Source organism: Stylophora pistillata, chromosome 3 (assembly GCF_964205215.1).
Source record: "Stylophora pistillata chromosome 3, jaStyPist1.2, whole genome shotgun sequence".
Classification (NCBI taxonomy): Eukaryota; Metazoa; Cnidaria; class Anthozoa; order Scleractinia; family Pocilloporidae; genus Stylophora; species Stylophora pistillata.
Genome location: NC_142521.1, coordinates 2,789,779 through 2,814,396, shown reverse-complemented (window position 1 = coordinate 2,814,396; position 24,618 = coordinate 2,789,779). Strand labels below are relative to the sequence as shown.

The window sequence follows — 24,618 nt, the reverse complement described above, 5'->3', positions numbered from 1 at the left end:
AAATCCAACGAAAGCGCAGTGCTAGTGCGAGTTTGATTTGAAATCACAAGTATGATTTCAGACCAAAATTGCACGACACGACGTCTATGAACTTCCTGTCGTGCAATTTTGGTCTAGAATCATCTATTTTTAAATCGCAAAGTGGAAGTTGTTTCAGTCTGTTCAAATATTTTGATACAGTATATTGAGCTGTGGTTTGTAAAAAGTTTCAAAAGATTTCTCTCATTTTTCTACAGTTTGATTTATTGCTTTAGAAAAGCCTTAAAATTTTATTGGTGGTTGTGTTTTAGCAAAGCTACCACTTGGCTAGGAATACGATGCAACTTAAAGAATAAAATGGTGCGATTTGTGAATAAATCGCACCGGCGAGAGCAAATCAGATTGCAAAAATCACCAGTTATATCAAAATGGGTGTGATAATAATAATAATAATAATAATAATAATAATAGTAATAGTAATAATAATAATAATAATAATAATGATGATGATGAAAATGATAAAAATGATGACAATAAGTATTAAAAAGGTCGTCCTCCTCCATATAAATCATAATAAGGATGCCCCCATCGACCCATTCACTAACAAAAGATATATTCAATGCGGCTCACCAAGAATTTCTTATAATTAGCGTGGAGGGGTTGATAGATGACCACATTTTGAAATTTTGCCAGAACGCTGTTAAACAGTTAGAAAAAACATTAATAACATTGGAATTATATAAATTAAGTATTTTGACCCTTCAACCTTGCGTTGGTTGCGTATCTTGGCCCGTTGCGTGCAAATATGATAATTGTTCAGCACTGTTGTGATACCTGCTGTGCAGATAACAAGAAACACCTGAGCGTTCCAATTAAACTGGAACGATAAACATCCAGGAAAAAGGGAAACTTGAAGGATATCAGCTGTCTCCCTGGTATTTTCATGGCTCTTGCTATATGTTTGCAAATTCTTGTTTGCTCTAATAAATTTTATTAAATCTTCTGCCACCGTACTAGTTGTTTTAATCTTGCGTAACGGCTTCTGCAACGCTCTCGAGCGAGAGACATGACACGCGGAAAAGTGGACGAGCAACAATCAGCGGGAATTGAAGAAGAAGATGAACTTACGGACTACATGCCGCGAACAGGGTCATACAAGGGTGGATATAAATATATGAATCCGTACGTTACTCTAAGAAAAGTAATGGCGTTTGAGCATATAAAAAGTATATACTATGTCTGCACAGATTCTTTAAAGGATCATTCGATATTAAAGTTGATTGGAGCGAACCTTAAAGGGTTATTCAGTAATAGTAGATTTCCTTTTTATGAATATGCTTTCATTTGTGTTATATTATATCATTATACTAATAATAGTGTCGTCAATATTCCTTATCTTTACCAAAGGCTGATTTTAACTTTATGTCGTTTTGATAACTTTATCACAAGATTGACGCGTGCCTGGTTGACCCAAGTAATCGAATGTTCATACAATGTGCTTTGACGATGTACTTTGGTGTAGATTAAAAAGTATTTTAATCAAATCCATGCTGATATAATTGAACTTCTGACTGTAAAAAGGCCGTTCTACCGCCTAACATCAGTGCAATAAATGGAAGAGGAAATGCTTTTACGGTAAAAGCAAAGCAATCTGAACTAGGGTTGGAGTATAGATACATATTTTCCCCACATCTTCCTGTTTACTTGTAAATCACAGATGATAGATGTCAAACAACATCTGTCACTTCCATTAACCACACCGCACGCGACCAGAAAATTCTTAACACGCCTCCCACGGGTTATCAGACATTCTAAAGCGTAGATCTCATAAAGTTTAACAGGCAAATTACAGTCCTATGTACGCTTTAGTACAGTACGATAATTGATATCACGTAGTCTGCCTCAAGGAAAATATCCTAACGACTGTAATCAAACGTTCATCCATCGCAAAAACGACTAAATGTATTGACCTTATTAATGAAAACGACAACGATAAAGTCAGTTATTGATGTATTCTTAGTTTTGATATTCATTTGTAGAGAAATAGGTGTTTTTAGGAAATGACTCTGGCCCTTAAAATTTTTCTAAAGAGTATGGGCAAGGGGGACATCGCTCATTGGATTTTGACGCAAATAATAAGATATTTGCTGCGGGTATGAGTATGTGTTTGGTTCCATGGCAAGAGTCGTGTTTACATATCGAAATTTCACTTTTACGGCTCTCGCATCGATTTGTACAATTATCGATCAGAGAGTAGCATCTGCAACTGACTCTGACTTTTCTTTTCCCTTTCTATGTATTTGTCATTTTTGTTCATCCTTGTGTAGTCTTCCTATGTTTAACTGTGTTTCCAGGGGGGCTATCCCTTGGCAGCATATGTTCTAAATTGCTTTCTGTGAAGCATACTGTGCACCAAGTCTGGAACCAATCTTTTATTTCACTAAAATGATCGCAATGTAATACTAGCTCGTTTAGGAAATAAGCAGAACCTGAATGAGCAACGAGCCGCCAAAGAAGAATTTTAGAGAAGTCAAGACCGGGGATCTCTGGCAGTGGTCTGATGTATATTAAGACGGAAAGAAGACAATGGGTAAGGAAGTGGTTATTGGTTGAGCAATTACCCTCCATCGCATCCAGATTGAAATAGCACAAAATAATCAGCCAATAGACCGAGCCGCTGAAAAAGGATTCTCATCAAAGAAAATATCACCAGGTAAGTGAGTGTGTCTCCATACATTGACATTAGTTGAACTGCATCCAACAGAATGTACAGTGTTTTTTAAAGAACATTCTTTTCTTCTTGTTTGGTGTCAGACATGACATCAATCAGCCGAAGTATTTTATTAGTTTATAGATATATATAAACTAATAAAATTAAACTTTCTACATATATATACATATATGTAGAAAGTTTAAAACTATATATATATATATATATATATACGTATTCTGTATACGAGGGAAACCCTGACCATGTACACCCCAAATAATCATACTTAAATAGAATAAATGTTTGAAAAGAAAATTTATATATATATATATATATAAATATATATAATATATATATATATATATATATATATATATATACATAAGTTAAAGAATTAAAGAGGACTTATCGATTCTCTGTTACTCTGAGTTTCACGCCTAAGCGCTCGTCAGACAGAACTTTATTCATATATATCAAAGGACATATACATATCTCAGATATCATAATATCGTGTCTGACAAGATCCAGTTGAAATTGAAGGGCGGCATTTTTGAGTTAGACAACAACCGGCTTTCCAATACCCGTGGTTCGGGATAATATTATGTATTTAGGCTTTCTGATTTGTTCAATTGATCTGAATGTCGGCCATACGGCAATTTACATCTTAAGTACTTCAAATGACGACAAATTTCCGAACAGTTTTCGATTTTCTTTTTTTCCTCACTGATAATCCACAAAACGCTCAGTGTGTGTAAACGAGGGGGGAGTGTAAAACGGTAAAATGTTTTCAATAGATTTTCCGAGTTTAGTTTGATTTTATTGCATTTTTTTATTTCTTGTTTTTTTTTTTCTCTTTCATGCGACGAAAACTGGGTGCTTACTCATTTTTTTTTCGCAATTGTGTTGATCTTTAAGTGTGGTCGTTGTAATCTTTGTGTTGCTGTCGTTCGAGTTTACTGATTAAAAAAAACAAACAAGCGCCACTTATTTTTAGAAATTTTGTTCAAAATAATATCTAGGCAATTTGTTACAGCTACCTAGTTTCCCTCGATTCAGTTCATGTGCTCTAAGTTTCATGTTCACAACCTCAACTGGCCAAAGGCCAAGTTGCATTTTTCTGCCAACTCTTCACCGTAGAAAACCTGCTTTCAGGCTGAACTTTCCAACAGGTCACGCCATTTCCTTGGAGTGACAATGAAGCATCTCGTTAAACGCAGTTATGATTCATGGTGAGACGTGAGCTACATGTTGTGATATGAGAGCTCCTCAAAATTCTTTTCAATTTTGGCATATTTGCAGATTGAAGAGTGCTGTCGATCACGAGGTCTTTAAACATCTGTATGTTACGCTGTAATTACAGCTAATTTAGGCAGTCACAAACTTTGATGCTCGCCAAACCTATTTTTTCCGGCGTCAAAAGAAAGCATGCTTAAATCTTGGTCAAAGGGAGAATACCTGATATTACGTGATTAAAACAAATTAACTCCATTTCACAAATTGGCGCGGCGGAAGATGTAAGAGTTTACTCTCGAGCGCTCGTAAGCCCGCGAGATAAATTTTTGGTTATGACCGGAAAATGACTCACTTTAGCCAAAAAAACGCATAAGTAATTATCATCTGCGACCTTAGCGACTGTAAACTGCCGTTCAGTCACTTACTGATTGATCAAATTCACACAGGGCGAGGCTACGAATTAATTTTCAACCCCAGAAGAGATCTGGAATAGAATATACTTAGAACACAGTGAAGTTAAAAAAAAAAAAAAAAACTGATGAGTTTATGGGTCAGGCAAATTACTCTTGGACAGAACCACAACGGTGAACGAAAAAAAAAGAAAAACTTTATCACAGTGAAAACAATTCGATGCGAGATGAAAGTTAGCAGCGTAAGTAAATGAAGGGAGCTTCTGATTGTTGTGAATGAAGTTCCTGCGAATTGTTATATTAAGTGGCAGGATGCCATCTCGAGACTGACACATGAAAAGAACCGTTATTCAGTCATGCTCGATAATCCATCTCGTCCCCAGGATATGCCGAACATAGCTTATCATCCTCTTTAAAAAGAGAAGAGGTAACCCTGGGAATTAGCCAGCTTAAGGCGATTATCGCTTGTTTAATTCTGATATAATTAGTCAAAAAGCTCATGATTATAACTGAGTTCTTAATACAGGATCTCTGAACCGATGTAAGACTTACTTGCTATGAGAAAATCGAGAGAAATCATTCCATCACAGCCAATTCCAGCGATAAAGAAAAAATAAACAAAAAAATCAATCAACCTAGAGAGCTACGAAGTCAAGTGCAGCAAACTCTAAGTAGGTTGGAAAACCACAAATGCCACTGTCAGAGAAAAGTAGAGAGACTGTTTATCATAAGCTGTTTAGTCATAAACAAGCGCTTCTCGCGATTCTTGGAAACGTGTTGGAATGTGATCCACCGGAATGGTGGAGGAGCTTGTTAAGAAACTCTTTCATTTCGAAACGGAATCGAAATTAGGCTCATAAAAATCGAATAAAAAAGAATCAGGCTGAAGAAAGAGTTGTTAAGAATCAACTAAATATTTTTATGATAAAAAAACTAAGGGAAGCCGATAAATAATGATCAGGCGAAGTACCTGGCTAATATCGTGGAAACAAGGCCATTTGTGTTACTGGAGCATCAAACGCAGAAAAAAGGCCGTTTGTCGTGGCTAAGCGTGTTTTAGCTCAACGTTGCTCTGAAAATGACTTTCTGGCTCAATTTCCTGTTTACTTTTCGAGAAAGATTTTATTCTATTCATATTTCCTAAAAAAACTGAAGTAAATTTTATAAATGATTTAGTTAGATTAAGATATTGTGTTCGGGTTAGTCTAACCGTTAACCGTGAAGATTAAGGTTATGAACTGAGCTACTCCCCCTGGGTAATACACGGCATTGAAATTTAAAATTGACAAGCATTTTCCTTGAATTTGTTTCCCGATTCCTCTCTTAACCCTAAGTAAATTATAAGTTGAATTCATAAGGGAAAATTAGGCTAAAAGAGGTGTATGTGTAATCCACTGACAAATCAGCCGGTCATGCAAGATTAAACGCTTTTTTTTTTTGCTTAAGGTCAGCTAATGCTAAGATCAAATTTGGTTATTTTTATCGTTATGGTATTCCTGTAATGTAGTTGAGAAACGTGAGGCTTAAATTTGGCGCAAAATATCACAATACGTGTTTACAGCTATAGGCAAATAATCTGAACCATTTAAATGTTACGATCGCAACAGCATAAACCCCACTTTTTAAAAATGCGTGAGAAATATAGATACAAGACACTTTGAGTTAACCACCCTTATAATCTGAGCTTAATGGGGGGTCATGAACCTTAAAGAGGTTTCAAAAACAACTTAAAGATATCACCTTCTACCTACGATTTTCATCTCAGTGCGAGCGACCCTTTACCGCATTCTTTTAATGCCAGAACTGTCTGTCAGTGCCTCGGCCATCCGCTGCTGCTTGAAGGATTTGTCATTTTCAATGAGGAGTCAATGTCTAAGGAACGGATCCGTGACACTGACAACGAAAAACTCAAAACAGAAAGGCATTCGTTGTTCTGTATCAAGACATCACTGTATTATGTTTATTTCTGTCTAGTTGTTTGCTTAATGAATTACTTAATAATAGATTGTCAGTAAACATCAAACATAACCGCTGTGCGGAAACACGACACCAAACTTAACCTCCTCTCACAACACGTAAAACGAATATTTTAATCTGCAAGGTACACAGTAATATATAATGCATTCCTTGTGGTCAAAGATCGTGCGTTGTGCGGAATTCGAAAGTAGTTGCTAGGATGCGGAATATTCCCCGACGTTTTCTGCCAAGGGAAACCAAAATTCCGCCGCCTCGTTCTCAGCGGAAACTCGTTATAAAAACGTCTAGCTTGACCTCACACATTACAAACAGTGTACGTTTACAAAGGCTTGCGAGCGACTTCCCTTTGCAATATCGTGGTCTGTTTCAAGGAGTCGCTTTTTCCAGCGACCATACGGTAGGTTGAGGGAAAATTGTCAATCTAGTTGATATTCACCTCTTAATTAGACAGGTAGTGGTGGGAACCAGATGCTGACAGAATAGGATATTAATTGAAAGATTTGACATTCTTAGAAAATCAAATATGCCCATTATCTTAGGGCTAGTTTGTCCGCCTTCGCGATAGCGGCATTGAGTGATCGAAAGTTCGAGCGTGATATGCGCACGTGGCCCACTGAGACAGTTTCTCTTCTAACAGATACCATGTACCTTTAATATTCTTGAGCCTAGTTAATCTCTCCTTTCGTAATCTTCGTTTTCTAGGTAATTGTTGGCGTTCTCGCTAATCAAAGATTAGTGTCAGCGGAGTACTCCGCACGCAATCTTTCTATCAGAAATGTTTGAAGTGCTCGAGTGGCTCTCTGCATCTTGGTCGCCGCTCTCCTTCCTGTTGTCTGTGTTTGTAATCGCAGTCTTTAGTATCACAGCTGCTTTCATCTTTGTTCTGGGAAGAGCCTACACTCATGTCCGTAACTTTGATGGTCCACCATGTCATTTAATCAAAGGACATTTGGAACAGGTAAGATTTAATAAACCATTCCCACTATATTTGGTCTTTGACATTCGCTATAATACATTGCCGCTTTGCTCATATAGATATAAAGACATTTATTGTAAATAACTTGTTTCACGTTGCACTTCACCATGAAGAGGACACAAAGTGGGATGGCAACTTAAGCTCAAGTCCGATACGCTCATAATTTTGAAAATTCTCCATTTTAAGCTTCCTGCAGGGTGAATCAGGCAATTCTTTATGAGAGTCACCTCGGACTATTACTCTTTGAAATCAACGACAGATTAAGTCTTACGAGCTATGTGATCCATTACGTTCCAAGCTGATCCCGGTTTCTATAGCCGGCACAAGGCACCTAAGAAAAACGCTTTTGCTAACGTTCTTGGACGATTTTTCACAATTAGTGAGTTGGAGAACCGCGAAAATGGGATTTAACACAGTCTAGCCGAGACTGCCAAGCTCACAGACTTTTTAAGTCATCAAACTTTGTATTTGAAATAGTACGATAAAAGGCAATGAGGAAGTCATCAGATCTACTGCTAAATAATAGGAGCTTTAACCTTTTTGGGAAAATGTACGTTTTCTTTTAAATTCCGGAAATATCTCGTTTTCATATAGTTGGGGAAACAATAAAATCAAATGAATCTAATCTGTACTAAAGCAGCAAAATCCAATGAATCTTATTTGGTTATAAGCTCCAGCTCGTGTATCTTTCCTCGTCCCAAGAGTTAAACAAAGTATTTCCGGTTTCCTTTGATGAGAACGTTAAATTGGGTCCGGACTCGTTTACTGAGTTACCGCAATGCCCTTCGGCAACGAACCACAAAAATACAACTAATATAACATTTTCCGCCTGTCGCAACCTTTTGAAAGTCAAAGCAATCGATAAGGAGGTGCTGTTTGCTTACTGGTGTTTGTTTACGCGTGAAAATTGGCGACTGTCAAATACAGACCAGATGCAAAATAACACTCACTTATTTCAGGGCGCTGTTTTCCAAATAGACTTGCTCACAAGTCAGTCGCGCTTTTGAGCGCGTAGCGCGAGCCGAGCTGAGCGAGCGATAGCGAGTTCGTGCGAGTCTTACCACACCAGAACAGAAAACCAAGCAAACGACTTTGAGAAAGTCTATTTTCCAAATGGACCCTTCTTAACAATTAGAAAGTCAATCCATGGTATCTGAATGTTTTATATGGTTGTGATAGCCTATTGGTTGCTTGCAGTACTGAGAAAATATTATGTTTGAAACGCTGGAGGATTTTGTTGCACCGTGCACTATTTGACCTCAACTCGTGTTATATATTGCGAATTAGGTCTCAAAACAGGAACTGGGTGCCACATCAGATTTTTTAACACAATACCAAAGTAAGTTGGATTGAAAAGGGAGGGACACATAAATGCGTAATTACCCTTTAATTCGTTCTACTGTCTCGAAACCAAAACAACTGCTTTCTGTACGAAAATAAGCGGGCTGGAAATAATTAAAGCTTGAATAATCAGTTAGGGCATGATCTTATAGCATCCTTTTTAAGCCTTTAAGTTCAAGGAAAGAGCTTCCTTTTTCCTGGTGAGAACTATGTGGATCTTCAAAAGGATGTGTAAAGATTTGTCTTGGATCCACAAAGGTTTATTCACTTTGATCCTTAAAGGCGCATACTCTTAGTATTAGAAAGCTCTTCGCGTTCAAGAATCAAAGATCTTGTCTAGACTTTTCATCAAGTGGCAAACCACAGCACTGAAAGAAACTCTTGACTTTTCATGAAAGAAAACACATCTCGTTTACAAAGCGGTTGTGGTTTAGAGTTATTATTCTTGTCATGTTCATACGTCATCACACCTTGTAATCGCATACTTGTGGACTGATATATGAGTAAGTGATGTATGTCACCGTCGATAAGAGATCAGCTAAAGAGAATGGTTTGTTTAATGTGTCAGCCGCTTCGGTGCTCACATGCTTAAAATTAGGGAACAGACACAAAGAGTTTATGAGCAGGTGGCTCCGTTGTGACGATCAGGGGTTTGAGTGATTATCCCTTAAGGCGTTGTTCTTCTGTAGTATCAATATAATAGAGTATTTATAAACTTCCAAACATGAATGACTTGTAATTAAAATTGTGTCAGTTACTTAATCCTGTTGATTTCAGTGATTAGTTTGTGTATTTCATAAGATGCACGCTAAGGGGCTACATTAGTTTTCATTAGAGCTTAACAGTCGGACTGATATTGTGTCTACTTAGCTTGTTTTCTTCAAGCTTATACTCTTAGAAACCTCACAATTTAGGGTCGTGGCAAATAAATCCTTGACCACCCAGAGTGTCTACATCACCTCAAGGCACACACCCTAAACCAAACATATTTCTTCGCTTAAAGCAAAGACATGTTAGTCACAAAAAAGAATTAATAGGTCATATGGTAACAGTTGTTTTTAAAATTACGCTATGTGTTTACCGCAGGCTACATTTGATGGTCAAGGGCTTCGTTTTCACCAAAAGTGTACAGAGCTTTACAAGACAGCTTATCGTGTTTGGTTTGGACCTCTCAAATCAGCGGTCGTTCTCTGTCACCCTGATGCTGTGAAACCGTTGCTGAGGACCACCTTCAAAGACCGAACTGTCAGCCACTTATTGGCTGCTTTTCTGGGTATGTGAATCCCCAATGTCTATGCTTAAAATCATAAGTAAACGAACCAGTTTGACGCAATGGCTGTCAAATCTTATTAATAAAGTCCTAAATTGTTAACGTTTTTAAATTCAGTTTTTGTTATTGTTCAATTCTCAGCTTTTCTTTCAAAATCAAACTAAATGCAATCATTCTCCCAGATGAGCAGCGATTTTTAATCAGATTTCTCCAAGGAAAATAACAACCCTCCAAAATATTCCTCGTTTCCAATGCGTGCATGGCTTTGTATCTCAGTTAGTAGTAGAGGCAAACTAGTATCTGGGAAGCCTGGTTCGAAAACCTTCGAAGCCTCATTTGTTTTTGAGGATTGTTTTTTGCAACTGCAAAATCGCAGCTCACCTGCAAATATCATTGTGTTGTTCGATTTAGTGGGGGAATTAATTACGAGCTGAATTATTACAATGGAAGAGCACTGAACAGTCTTTTCCATCACTGATATACGGTTATGTATCTGTAGTGTGTAATCGTTTACCTTTTTGAAATTTTTTTCTCTTTTTTTTTAACTTCATTTGGATATTTGTGAACCTTTAGGTGTTGGTCTTGGTCTTCAAGAGGGAGAGAGATGGAAAAATACGCGGAGACTTTTGACCCCTGCATTTCACTTCGAAACTATCCAACCATACATCAAAATTTTCCAAGAATCTGCGGACGTTTTATTGGTAAATACATAATTTGTATGTGATGGTAAAGGTATTGGAGATAGCTATTGCTCCTATTGTTTCGAGAAAGATCGGGCAGATTGGTTGAACATTTATGCATGACAGCCAACAACTGCGGTGAGTCCATTAAGTATAAATGCTCCATGTTAGGAAAAGGAGTAATCTCGATTCCGATGGAGTTAAGGAAACCTCGATCAACCAGAGTGTTACAACCCCGAAGTCTTTGGGTGTTTCCCAAAAATGAATTTAAAAAAAAGGATGAAGATAGATAAAAACAACAACAAACGTGAGTGAGGACGTTTTACAGCTTCCACTACAATATAAACCCTTTAGTGAGTATATATTATAAATCCAAAGTTTTATTTATAGGATTTCATACCTCTGACAACATTTATATTCACTCGATTTGGTTTTTTTTTTCCAGGCTAAATGGGCATCTTCCCCGAACAGTGAAGTGGAGCTCTTTCATGATATAGAATTGTTGACCTTTGACTCCATCTTGAAATGCGCCTTCAGTTACTGGAGTGACTGTCAAGTGAAAAGATAATTTGCCTCATTGTTTATTATTTAATTTTTCATCTTACTTCTCATGAATAGATGCGCTGCGTTAGGCATCGTAATGCCTAATTGTCAACGCGCTTTACTTGAGAAAGTGGGGTTTGGGTTTTTTCATCTCCTCGAATCAGGAGTAATAAAGAATCGCAACTTATTGTCAGGGAAACCAGACTATCGGAGTTGATCTTTGATATAACGAAGATGATCTTTGATATACCGGCATTCATTACGGGAGGAGTAGCAACGCAACTGATCTCGTCGTGGCTAGTTAGTAATTGAGTTTGCAGATGAATGTGGTAGCTACATTGCAACCACCTAGCGCCAGCCCCCCACACCCTTTTCTTTTCGAAATTTTTTCAAATAAAGAACGTGTTGTTTCGATAAAAGAGAAGTCATCGAGCAGATCTTTATTCTTTGAATCAAGTGCATAGAAATTGAACTAAACTGGCTTAGAAGAACTTATCTAAAATCAGCTTTGCTGATTTTAACGGGAACAAGACTTAAGTTAAAGGCACGTTTTAAAGCTCAATTGTTTCTATATGTTATCAGCTTCATGTTTCCTCAAAGACAAGGCGCGTGGATTTTTTCAAATGAGAGTATACACTGGGAATTGGGATGGTCGGAAACCCCGCCAAATTTGGGGTCTTAAGTGCACGTGAAAAATTTTGTCGCATTCCGAGAAGAATAGTGCTGTCAGATTCGTGAATGCTCTCGAGGGAGATCAGAGTTGTGGTTTATGATAAGGTAATAATTGCCTCGCTCTGTAGGGCTCCCCTTCTATATCTTGAAGTATTTGCATAGTAAGCACAATGTTCATTTAGTCATCAAGCAGATATTTATCTCTCATATCATCCTTTTCCTCAGCACACCTGACTCCTTCATGAGAGCGGTTCAAGAAAATACTCAAGCGATTATGGATCGGTTTCGGTAACAAAGATTTATCGTCATTATCATTATCATTATCATCATTGCTACTTTTTAAATTCATTCATCTTTTTTTTAAGCGACCATTTTTCATGTTTTGCCCTCAAAAGACTTCCAAGAGATTCTCGAAAAAAATATGAAAGAATTTCTCAGATTTGGTCATGAATACACCAGTAAAGTCTGAGGTATACCTTTTTGGAATCAAAATAGCTGTCTTATTTTTCAGTCTGGAAACGGTTCTTTACAAAGTTTTTGTGTCATGGGAAAATTAAAACGTTTTGCTTACAACTGTTGACAACTGTTACCAACAATTTTAATTACCAGTAAGAGAGAAAAGTTATCAAAGAGCTGATAGACTCTTTCTTTTAATCAGGACACCTCTGCACCATTCGGATTTTGTTTACAACCTGACTTCTGCGGGAAGAAAGTTCAAAAAGAATACTGAGATTGTTGGTCGCAAGGCAGATGAAATTATCAAGAAAAGAAGGCAGGCTCTGATGGAACGGGTAATTAATAGGTGGATCATTTAGCGAGAGCCACACATCGTCAGGCCCTTTTACTACATTATATGCATGCCTTGCGACAATTCCTTCATACATTTCTGATGCTAACAGCATCATGCATACTTGGACCAGTCCTAACCAGTTCAAACTAATTAACAAATGGTAAACACCACAGCGTACACTATTGAGTTATGGATGCACGCGGGAGGTTGCTAAGCACGAAAGAAGTGTAAGAGTCGTTCGAGGCGATAGCCGAGAGCGACTCTAGCTTCTTGAGTGCTTAGCAAACCTCCCAAGTGCATCCATAACTCAATAGTGTACGCTGTGGTGTTTACCATTTGTTTTATAACATAACATTGATACATTGTAGCTAAAGAGTTCCCTTTTATTCAACAAATCTTACGTGACCAGAAAAAACAAGCGCGCGCGGAAAAATAGTATTTGCATTTGCTCACGTCAGCAGCGTACACTCATGGGAAAATGGGGGACGCTAAATTGACCAATCAGAACGCGCACTTTGCTTTGGTTATGTTATAAAAGAAGATCGAGCGAAGAGACTAATCCTCCCAGCATATCTACCTAAGTCGTCTTTAGAATCACTTTTAGAACTATTTCCGAGGATCCTATGAGGAGCCAGATATATCCATTCTGCTTCAAACATTTTTCTCCTTTGCACATCCCAGTTTGCTTCAGCAAGAAACTCATCATGCACAGATATAAAAGGGTCTCCGTAGCTCGGTCGTTCTGTGTATGTGCATATGTGCATGACAGATTCCTCGACATCATAACTAATAAAACCTTCCATTTTTAGCCAGAAGAAGAGGCTTTGAGAAGACAAGAGCATTTTGACTTTCTCGACATTCTTCTTGAAGCTAGGGTATGATTGTATTACACTACGCCTCCATAGAGCGTTGAGATACCTTTTATTTCGCAACTTCAAATAGCGGATGAAATTCTTTAAAAACTATTATAGCTAGCTCCATAACTGCATTTTATCTCTCGTGATAAGTTACATGATACCACAATTATATCATCATATATTCATCTTTTTTTATTATTATTATTTTAGCGTGATGATGGACAGGGTTTAACAGATGAAGAGATTCGAGCTGAAGTTAGAACGTTCATGTTTGCCGGACTTGAGACAGTGACAAGCGGTAAATGCTACTTTCAATATGTTGATCGACGCAGGATCTCTCGTTCTCTTTCTTTCAAGTAGGAGATATAATCATTGGACGAGAAATTTGCTTCTGTATCCCTTAAAAATGATTTAATTAGATCGTGATCATGACCGTACGGTGAGTCAATAGTGGAAAAAAAATTGAGACCTAATCCTTTTGTGGTTAGTGCATAGGTTGGAGTTTATGTTTTATCCTGTTTGGTTTTGTTTCGAACTAATTATCAATGGGTTAATGAAACTGAAACCAAAATTGAGAGAAATGAACCACGAGATATTTCTAAATACGCTGAGTTATTTAGGTGATAATATCATGTGCCTTGTACCTTCAGCAATTAGCTGGATCCTGTATTGTTTAGCCCTCCACCCGGAGCACCAGCGGAAATGCCGGCAAGAAATTGATTTACTTTTTGAAAATGGAAATGATTTACATCGGTGAGTTCCAAAAGGAAAAAATATCATTATACTTACTAATTCATCTCAACAGCTTAGGACAAGTGCATGGATCTGTCATGTAAGGCGTTCATCACGCATGCGAGGCCATTGTATTGGATATTCTAGGCTATTAAGCAGACAAATCGTGTAACTGTTGAAAAAAAACTAACAAAAACCTGAAGATAAAGGTGTATTTTAAAACTGTTAAGTCATAGTTCATTCGGTTCTGTTTGGTTGTCTGTGTTTTGTGATGTGAAATAGTGTGCGTGTTATTTCATCTGTTTTTTTTTTTTTTTTTTTTTAATAATCCTCCTATTTAATAATCCTAAACTATTTCCTTTACAGAGGAAATCTTTGCAATGTTCCTCATCTCAAGCTTTGCATCCACGAATCAATGCGACTGTACAGTCCTGTCCCGATTATATGTCGTTTATCGGACAAGGAATATGAAATTCAAGGAAGAACTCTTCCGTCAGGTACACGAATCAAGGCAAATAAGATCTAGAGTATCTCAAGAACAGTTTTGTCCAGGCAATATGTTCCAGCAATGAAAAAGTAAACCAAAGAAAAGATCGTGATGCGCTTGATGACCAAATTAAGTTCGAGCGCATTTTTTCAAAGAAACTAGATTGGATGCTTTTGTTGAAAAATTTAAAAACGGACAATTTGAAATCCGTAACTGAAATGATTGCATAACGCTTTAGGCAGATAGCAAAGACATAAGATGATTAATGATGGTTAATAATTTTACCGCAGGTACCTTTCTGTATGTCAATATCTTTGCTCTTCATCGTAACCCTCACATTTGGAAAAATCCAGAGGTATGTTTATATAAAAATTTAAGTGACATGCGTCACTCACAAATCACTCGGAACTACATGAGATATGAAACAACTATATAATAGATTAATGTTTTAAGTGTATTTTTCAGATGGCCAAAAACTGATAAATGTCATGAGTTGCTATTAACGTTAGAAGGGCATGGCATTCTTTTTTTCTTTTTTTTGTTTTGAAGGTCAGTGGGGGAGAATTGGGTGAAAAAAAGGCAAAGCGTCTCTGCCAATGTCGCCTAAGTGTGTATTCTTTGGCTACAACAATTCCTTTTGTTTCCAACCATTGCTACATGTCAGTATATACTTCTCTCTTTACAAAAAACATCAGCATGTAGGGAATTGCCTTCGTCAATTGGTGATGATTTCAGTGGAATTAAACATGAAGTATCTTGTCATTGATTTTATCCTTAGGTTTTTGATCCTCTAAGGTTCACGGAAGAGAATATCCAAAAAAGGCCTTCACACGCTTTCATTCCATTTTCATCTGGAAGGAGGTAAAATCATATTTTTCAAAAAGCACAAATAAGGTTTTGCACATGGCAGGATTTTTTTTACTCCGATTTTATATCTAACACAGGTAAAATTATTCAATGATCGAAGTCCGTTATTCCTAAGTATCCATAGTTGCCTAAACTTGCCATTTCTTTTTTATTTTGTAACCTAACCACGCAAATATAAAACAAAATTGTATCATCATTCTGGGTGGGAAATTTTATTTCGCCGAGTGACTGCATCATGCAGTCTAACGATACAGTAAACTGAATTCGCACATTAGGTTAAATGAAACCTTTTTCCTATTTTAGTAGCAAAGAAGTGTTGCCAAAATTGTAACGTAGACATCTAAGTGTCCTAAGAACCCAATTTCCCAATTTCAGCCATTAATCTTATTTGAAATTGTTGTTCTAGAAACTGCATTGGACAGAATTTTGCAATGACGGAGATCAAGTCTACAATAGCTATGATATTGCATCGGTAAGACAGGTCTTTCATTGTTGAAATGAAAATTGAGATTATATTAGTTTTGCAGTCGTAACTTAGGTAGTGAGCTCTATAAAAGCATTGAAATGTGATTCTAGAAAGTTTTTTATGAATCCGTATCTTCGTTTATAATACTTTAGAGACTTCGTGACACCATACAGAATCAAAATTAATTTCAAACTTACCCGTTTGATTTACGTTTACACGTTACATGGAAATTACATTACCAATTTTTAATCAAGTGTTGAATCCTCATATCATACCAAATTGTATCTTTTGTATTTTCGGTATTTTAGGTTTGAGCTTACAGTCAGTAAAGATTCAATGGTGTCCATGGACGACCTTCTCACAGTGCTCGCATTACGTAGTAAAAATGGACTAAAAATCAACATTAACCCAAGAGACAACAATCATAATACACCAACAGTCTCTTTTGAACAAGCACACATAAAGTGCTAACCAGACAAAAAAGCGTATATTTGTAAAAAGCTAAGTACTCCCTCTAATTTCAACTACATTCACGAGAGTCCCCGTGGGATCAAAGCAATACTACACACCAAAACGTCTAATAAGCTATTTATTATCCCACTGCTTTTCTTTTCTGCTAGATGTTTCTGCTCATTTCTCATAAGGCAAGAAAAGCAAAGCGGATAGAGAAACGCGGCGTGCGCACTTGACCGGTTAAACAGGTTTTTTTTTTTTTACCGTGCAAATAATCAACTGTACAATTCGCAGGATATTTGTACTCTCCTCGCGCGTTATTTGAATTTTTTTTAGATGCAGTTGGGTAATAAATAAGAATACAGTAAAGGGACATTCAGGGATTTTTTTTTCTTCATTTCAAAGGAGAAGTTCTAAATTTTAATTATCAGAAGTTAAGAATGTTCAGAACCTTACATCCTTTTTCAAAGCTCAACGGAGCAGGAATCAAAGCAAGAACAAAAATTTTTCAACTTCAAAGTAACCAAATGGTTACCTTTACTTATTTATTTTTGCAAAGCATACGTGCTGTAAGCGTGGAAAAGATATTCTACTTAAAATGGATATCACATGTAATGAATGCCGATATCTGACCTCACTCACTCAAAGCGTCTTTTTATCCGCTTTTGTTAATTTAGTCTCTTAAAGGGCCTGTAAACCCAAGAATACATGTTTTTATTATTCCATGTAAAAAGTGTCATAGAAAACGAATTTGCAATTAGTTTTGCCCAATTCGACTTATTTGAGGAGAAAATCGGCATTTTATACTGAAATTTCACTTCCGGTGAAAACAATAGATAGAGATGGTAACGTAAGCGGTGGAACTAAAAATATTGCGCAACACGGACTTCACAGTAGCATTGGTATGGCAGCTCGTTCAAGTAGCAGTAGTTTTGACGATGTTTTGTCAGAGGGAAGGGACTCGAATGCCTTAAACTTATATGACAGCGATGGGGATGACTCAGAACCTTTAGGAGAGTCTGGGCCACGTCCTTATCAACATGAGCCCGCGTAGAGTTCACCGAAACGATCCGCACGAAGACAACACATAGCGATGCAGATCGTCTCGGAAACACAGACTGGTATTCATTGTGTAATTTATTTGTTTTTGACCTGAAAACTTAATAAAGCAAGTTTCCAATCCAAAAGAATGCGACAGAAGTTTTTTAACTTGAGCGTCCGTGGGTGTTTTATATAAAATTGTCAAAGGTGCGAGTGTGGAACTTGTCAGCCAATGCCGACAACACATGAAAGTGTCGGTTGTGCGGAAATCGGGCAAGTGTGGCAAAAGGTGGAGGAACAAAGGCCTGAAACCCAAATGACTTGTATTACTGAGTATCCAGGTTTTCAATCAACCTGCCTCGATGTCTGGGTGCTGGAGACGGCCTATTACGCGTACAGGCAGCAATACGGTGCAGATAATCACACCCAAAACGAGTAAGCGAAATTTTTTATTTTAATCTGTTTTTTAGATCGATTTGCTGGAGTTATTTGTGCTATTGATTAAATAACACAGTGCTAGAGCTAGTTATTTTGCTCGCTCCTGGGAGGAAATTTCGGTGCATTGCCTACAGACTAGATGGCAGAGCGACCCTGACATTTTTGCCTAGATAACCCCAGCACCAGCGAGCCAGCTGCGGTAAATAAAATCCGAAACACTTTTCCAGCTGATTTTGGAACTTCTTACACTGGATTAAAATCGACAAACCTTTGACAGAAACAAAGGTACATGTAAATGCAGATCATCATTATTCATGTCCTACAGCACTAGCGGTTGGTGCCTGTTCGATAGGAAATATTTACAGTGCTTTCCTTCATCTCCGAAGTATTATTGATAAACAAGTTGTAACGTAATTATTTGCGAGGGTGGTCCTGTATATATATAATTATCGAACCTTTTTGTGTTGCTTCGATTGGAAATATAGAGAGATAGTTTCGCTAGCTGATCTCTGGATCTTTTAATTTCTATTCAAAGTAAAAAAATGTTTCTCTAATGTCCTTTGATTACAAATTCACCGCTGTGTAAGCCGTGACACAAATTCTCTAACTGCTACTTCTTTGCAGGGTTTCTCAAAGAAAGCAGCAAGCGGGGCTGGCAAAGATTCTCTACGAAGATTTTTTTTGACAGAGTTTTGTCTCTCCCACACTCGCCGTAGGTGTTTGTGGAATATTTAACCAACTAAATTCCAGATCGCATTGTATACCGACATCAACGAACTCTTTCTTTATACGTGTTTCGGTTTCCGGCAAAGGTTCAAACAGGTCAGTGTCTTTTTTGGGCTCATCACTAGCTCCCTAACAACTGGTTTCCCCATAATCTTTTAACAGCTGAGAAAGAAAGGTGTTTTAAGAGAACCTAAAATCTGGAGGTTTCCTCGTAAATCAGTTCGGTACGCACCCTGTTAACTTCCAACTTTTGAAGAGCTCTACTTCTCCTCGGTCGTTTCTCAGTACGGTCAGTCACCTCTGGATCTTCGCTGTCTGCTGAATACAAAGGTCGCTTATTTACCTCGGAAGAATTTTTTTCTGGTAGGGCCTGAATCGTCAGCGCAGCAACAGGAAGAAGTAGCTTTTGCTAGCTTTTAAAGACCCATTTCGACCATATAGCTTTTCCCATAGCAATCGGGAGACAAATGACTGCCACAGACAACAGAATGTTTGGACCGCTGGTCAAAATCGGCTCTTTTAACTTGAACAAATTTAACCCATTGTCGCTTCAAATTTGCTTCTTTTGGAAATTTATGCATTGTATGCCCAGTTTTGTTTGAATTACTACAAAACTGGACGACACAATGCTTTACCATTACGAAAAATTTTAATATAATCAACCAAATTATAAGTAAAAAAGTCGTGACTAGACCGGCAAACAGGGGCTGCGAAGGAGACTTGCACATATCTCACGCGATCGTAAAAGGAAGCTTTTGACTTCATTACAGGAGGGTTCTACCCGTGACGTCACAGGAAAGATGGCGCAATTCAAGATGGTGAATGTTTCGAATTTGGAAGAGCTTTCTCAGGGTGAAAATGGACTTTTGAGAAAAAAACGAATTGCACATTTGAAGTACTTTATATATTTGCTAAACAGCAATGTGAAAAGAAAATGTACGATTTTTGGGTTTACAGGCCCTTTAAGACGGGTGACTGTCAATGCCCCGCACGACACAGGGATCCCCAAAAATCCATATTAGGTCACAGCATTTAATAATAATAATAATAATAATAACAATAATAATAATAATATATTTATAGAACGCTTTAACTATTGGTCAATATTCAAAAGCGCTGTACAATAAGAATATCATCAAATAGACCAAAAGTCACAATTTAAAAGCCTTTTTAAAAAGAAAAGTCTTCAGTCTTTTTTTAAACACAGAAATACTGCTACTAGATCTAATAGCCAGCGTAAAGAGTTCCATAGAACCGGTGCAGCGTGGGTGAAAACGCGACCCCCAAATGTAGAGCAGTTGACTCTGGGAACTGACAGAAGAAACTGTGAGGACAAAGAGAATAGTTGGATTCGGTTCTCAGAGACAGAAGATCGTTAATATAATCTAGAGCTTGGTCATGTAAGGACTTATAGACAATTAGAAGCAGTTTGAACTGGACTCGGAACTCTAAGGGGAGCCAGTGTAGGTCAGCAAGAGCACAGGCGTTATGTGGTCGAACTTAGACAATTGAAAAACAACTCTAGCTGCTGCGTTTTGGACTTTCTGAAGGCGATCGAGTTGATATTTAGGTTGGCCAAAGAGAAGGGCATTGCAGTATTCAAGGTGAGAGGATACAAATGCATGACCAATGTTTTTGTCGTGTTAACATTGAGGAATTTCCTAATCTGTCTTATTTTATACAGACCGTGAAAAGCTTTACTACAGGTCTTGCCTATATGTATATTTATACGCATTTGGGCATCGAACCATGATCCAAGATTTGAGGAAGGAAAAGAAATATTTAAATTTATATTTGTACACCAGATAAGCTTGCCTAAAAAGTAAAAGCTTACGGCCAGACCTCTAGCCTTGATCACATAGTGCAATTTCCTGAGATGGCTCATTTAACTAGACTGGTGTTTCAGTCCAGTTCAATTAATGATATTTGAACTTACCCTTGTTCCTAACTGGACCATGTTCTGTTCCATATGTGCGTTACGAGAATCTCGATAGCCATTTTACGGGTAACAGTTATTTGACGCTTTATTGTATGACACATTGCAGATAGTAAAATTGAACTTTTACGGTTGACATGAATAGCATAACGACCGAAAGTTAAAATTTGTCAATTGTTACGCCTAACGTTCAAGCCCACTGAAACTCCGATCAGCGCAAGACACGACTAGAAACGAATGACTGAGCGTTTTCAAAATATCATCAACCCAATCACTTGTTGAAACAGTTTAAGTGTTTATTAAATTACATGGCATTCCTTGTCTTGATCTATGAACAAAAGTTTACTTCTGTCGAAAGGCTGATAGTTTCGAAAGAAACTGTTTGGGGTTGCGTCGGTGGGAGTAACGAAATAATTTGGATATATCAACAAAGTTGAAGTGGTAAATTGGCCACCGTAACGATTACAAAAGCTGACGTTTCGAGCGTTAGCCCTTCGCCGGAGCGAAAGATGAAGGGCTAACGCTCCGACGAAGGGCTAACGCTCGAAACGTCAGCTTTTGTAATCGTTACGGTGGCCAATTTACCACTTCAACTTTGTTGATATATCCAATTTACTTCTGTCGCTTTTATTCAATATGAGTTTACACTTAATTTGTGGACCCTGTGTGGTTTGTTAGTTCAGATCAGTTCAACTAATTATTTACCAGCGACCAGTAGTCAAACCTTTTGCTCTCTAGGAATGAAATTTCACAGTTTCACTATCTCGAAGTCTCCAAACATGGTCACAAGCACCAAAATTCCTGGGTTATTCCGAACGCGGAAAAATTCCAATTGAAAAAAGCCTTGACTCTTTTTGGGTCATTTTTTCTTTTATGGAGTGAAAAATATCCATGAATCATCACCATTTTTACACCTTCACGAATAAATTGTGGATCGTGACATCATAAGTCATTCCCCATGCGTGTTGTTGACAAATGTGCTGCAGTATTGAAGGTAATCTCGTATCAGTCATCGCTCACGAAAAAAATCATATGACTACCACCTTATTATAAAACCTTGATGTCAGTTTGTCAGGTGGCGACATTTTTACACTTTTATCATTAGACTCTCGGTATGTCCAAATTTTAAAGACTTCATTAGAAATGAATTACAATTTTTTTTTTTACTCGAAGACTGAGCGCTCAGCTTGCAATTCCTTGTGTTCTATTTACGTGCTAAAATAACATCTAAATTTAATAGAGCAAATCAACCTTGCATTTGCACAAAAAGTCAGAGTTTTTGAATGGGAGTGCATTGTAAATCTGCCAGTGTAGATATAAAACGTCATTCGATTACTTTCTCAGCAGAGTCGTAACCTGCCTTTTAGATGTTTTTTTAGTTTTCGCGACGGCTGACACGACGACACCTCATCGAAGCGTTTGCCGAGTAATCATAATCAGTAATCCTCGAAAACTTTAGTGGAAAATGAATATTATGCAGTACTCAAAACATTTTCTTTTAATCTATCGTTATCATAAACAAACGTAAACGCGAACCAAAAAAAATTGTGCATCTGCTCCACCTGTTACCAAGAAAATTGAAATCTGTTCATTTTAGTTTCTAAGGACTGAGAAGCACGCACATTGATGTGTACAATCGTGAGACCTCAGTTTCGTGAGGAAAGCCGTGGTTAAAAAGGCGCCTTTTAGCGAGGTCGAAGTCACTGTCTTTAAGTAAGGGCGCATGGGCGTCACTTGAAAAACAGTTTCCTTGCGATGCGGTTCTAGCATAGCTAATTACTTTAACTAGGCATTAATGTTTCCTTTACGCTTGGAAAAAAAAAAGCTCTACAATATTACTTTATTGTAAGGCTTGAACAAAAAGCAACTTATTAAAATGCCAAGTTCTTTTTTAAAGCACAGAGCACTTACTCTCCTGCGTCTGTGGAGTTTCTTCGGTCGATTCTTGTGTTATGTCGGCCCCACCGCTCCATTTAAACAGCTTCTTGTATTCGTCTCGGAAGGTCTTGTTCATGACGCCATAAACGACAGGATTTATCACCGTACTCAACTGACCCAAAAATGTGTACATCACGTACACCTCACGAGGAAGGTTCCAGCCTCCTTGTCCAAACCCTATGAAATCTACAATGGAAATCGGTGTCCAACAAATAAAGAAGGCGCAAACTGTAAGAAACAAAGTTTTTGTCACGTTTATCTCCTCAACAGAGATCCTTGCGGCGGTTGGCCGGTCTCCTCGGCGACGCAGACTATGGAACCGTTTATTATGCTCTTTCAAAGCTTTGAAAACGTTGTAATAACAGAACGAAAGCACCAACGAGGGGATGACAACGAACACGTACCCAAGCAAAGTAAAAAAGTCGACTTCGACGACTTGAAAACAAAAGAACTTCCCCGCATGGTACACGTAACGATGGTTGGAAGCAAGATAAGGTACCGGGGCGAGGAGAGACACAAGCCAAATAAAAGCAATCATGATACGAGTATTCCTTGTGCTGAAAATCTTCTGGTAGTTCTTCGGACGGACGATTAGAAAGTACCGATTTACAGCGACCACGGTTAGCGTTAAGAGTGACACGCAAGACAGCATGGCTATGACATATCCTTGAAGCTGGCAGACAAAATTTCCGTACGTCCGTTTCCCTGCAGCGAGGACCGTGAAGCAAGGCGGCTGGCAAATGGCTGCCATTCCGACGTCGGCGAAAGCAAGGGAAACGATAAAATGGTTTGGAATTGTTCGGAGATTTTTGTTCTTCCACACCATCCACAAGACTAAGGAATTCCCTAGCAGAGCTGTGAGAAGTAAGACGGCGCAAATAAGCGCTTCTATCACCACAACTCCTGTCTGTCTATCGGCAAGGAGTACTTCGTACTTCTCAAGCGACGGATGAACGGCCCCGTTTTGAGACATTTAAAAGGCTGGGTACTGTTTTTCAACTCAATCCCAAAACTACGAACGGGAACCTCAAAGGTTTGTTCGGGCCAAAGAAGGATAGAAAGTGAAACAACTGTGAGAGATGAAAGAGGCGTATTTTTTGGCTTCAGATCTACAGTAACTCTTTTGTTTTTGAAAACGAACCCAAACGCGATATCTAGAAGGCTGCTTTATGCTGTCGCTCTGAAAACAGATGGCCAATTAATGGCAATTACTTTACGTCTTGTTTATCTTAAAGAGTTATCATTTTGGACAATGCTATCGGTTGAAAGTATTATGTTCTGTCAAAAAAAACATTTTTCCTTTTAACCACAACTGTCATTGTGATCTATTGTGCTTTAGAAGGGCAGGTGTCTGTTCATGGCAGCAATACAATTATACACTCTACGTTCTCTTCATTTATTTCAAACTTAAAAAATATAAGCCTGTAAAATTATTTTGTATCTGATCATCACAGTACATTAGATTAAGAAAGCGTTTCAAGAAAAAAAAAAAAAGATAAAGACCATAAAGTAATGAGGAACTGCGTTTCGAAGTACGGAAATTAGATGCGGTGGGAAGTGTTCTTTTTGATAAAGATTCAGTGCATCATAAAGTCATGAATTTACTAAAGGATCGGGTTACTCATTTATGCTTGCTGATGAGTGTACTTTCTATCAAACAACCCTTGCAAATACAGACTTTGAGTGTTCGCGGTGTCGTGATGGGCTGTTGACATTTTTCTCCGCTCTTTTGGTTTCAAAGCGCTACCCCGCCCATACATTTGTCACCTCGTGAAATATTTGCAATGTACAATGTAGGACTAACTAAAACTCTGTTTTAAATGCTACATTATGGTTATTTCGCCTAAGGAAGTCTTAAAGGTAAATCTCCGCTTTTTGTTTTAGTCGGCTTAAAAAACGTATTGATTTACACCGCCAGCGGTGTGTCACATGTTTTAAAAGGAGCTTTCAAGTTATAAGTGCCAGGAAAACAATTAACGTACATTAAAGCTTATGAATAGATATGACACGCAAAATCAAATCGAAAAAAGACCCAGAAAATTCGATTTAATACAACAAAGTGCACAGTGTACGAGTACCTTGACAGAATCATAAAA

The 24,618-nt window shown here is 37.8% G+C and overlaps 2 protein-coding genes across 3 annotated transcripts; one reads left to right on the top strand and one right to left on the bottom strand.

Annotated features, from left to right (window-relative positions):
• The first annotated feature begins 6,447 nt into the window (after nt 1-6,447).
• On the top strand, nt 6,448-17,633 carry LOC111330482 (cytochrome P450 4F4). Of its 2 annotated transcripts, XM_088753717.1 has the most exons (15): nt 6,448-6,706; nt 7,012-7,267; nt 9,713-9,899; nt 10,470-10,597; nt 11,022-11,141; nt 12,021-12,079; nt 12,450-12,582; nt 13,391-13,456; nt 13,649-13,736; nt 14,089-14,191; nt 14,537-14,667; nt 14,948-15,012; nt 15,436-15,518; nt 15,931-15,996; nt 16,299-17,633. In XM_088753717.1, exons 2-15 carry the CDS (start codon nt 7,085-7,087, stop codon nt 16,459-16,461), a joined length of 1,575 nt encoding a protein of 524 aa, XP_088609843.1. In that variant the 5' UTR covers nt 6,448-6,706; nt 7,012-7,084; the 3' UTR covers nt 16,462-17,633. The 2 variants fall into 2 exon arrangements, with proteins under 2 accessions (XP_088609843.1, XP_088609844.1); XM_088753718.1 differs by lacking the exon at nt 6,448-6,706 and having other exon boundaries at nt 6,873-7,267.
• Nucleotides 17,634-22,067: 4,434 nt separating this feature from the next.
• Nucleotides 22,068-23,722, bottom strand: LOC111330476 (melatonin receptor type 1B). The gene has a single exon (XM_022935329.2). The coding sequence runs from the start codon at nt 23,493-23,495 to the stop codon at nt 22,476-22,478; it is 1,020 nt and encodes a 339-aa protein (XP_022791064.2). The 5' UTR covers nt 23,496-23,722; the 3' UTR covers nt 22,068-22,475.
• Nucleotides 23,723-24,618: the final 896 nt, after the last annotated feature.

Bases quoted from the DNA above. Each gene is read 5' to 3' on its own strand.
- LOC111330482 (XM_088753717.1), top strand. From the start codon at position 7,085: ATGTTTGAAGTGCTCGAGTGGCTCTCTGCATCTTGGTCGCCGCTCTCC. The intron at 7,268-9,712 runs GTAAGATTTAAT...TGTTTACCGCAG, and splicing joins TCAAAGGACATTTGGAACAG to GCTACATTTGATGGTCAAGG. The intron at 14,192-14,536 runs GTGAGTTCCAAA...TTTCCTTTACAG, and splicing joins AATGGAAATGATTTACATCG to AGGAAATCTTTGCAATGTTC.
- LOC111330476 (XM_022935329.2), bottom strand. From the start codon at position 23,495: ATGTCTCAAAACGGGGCCGTTCATCCGTCGCTTGAGAAGTACGAAGTA.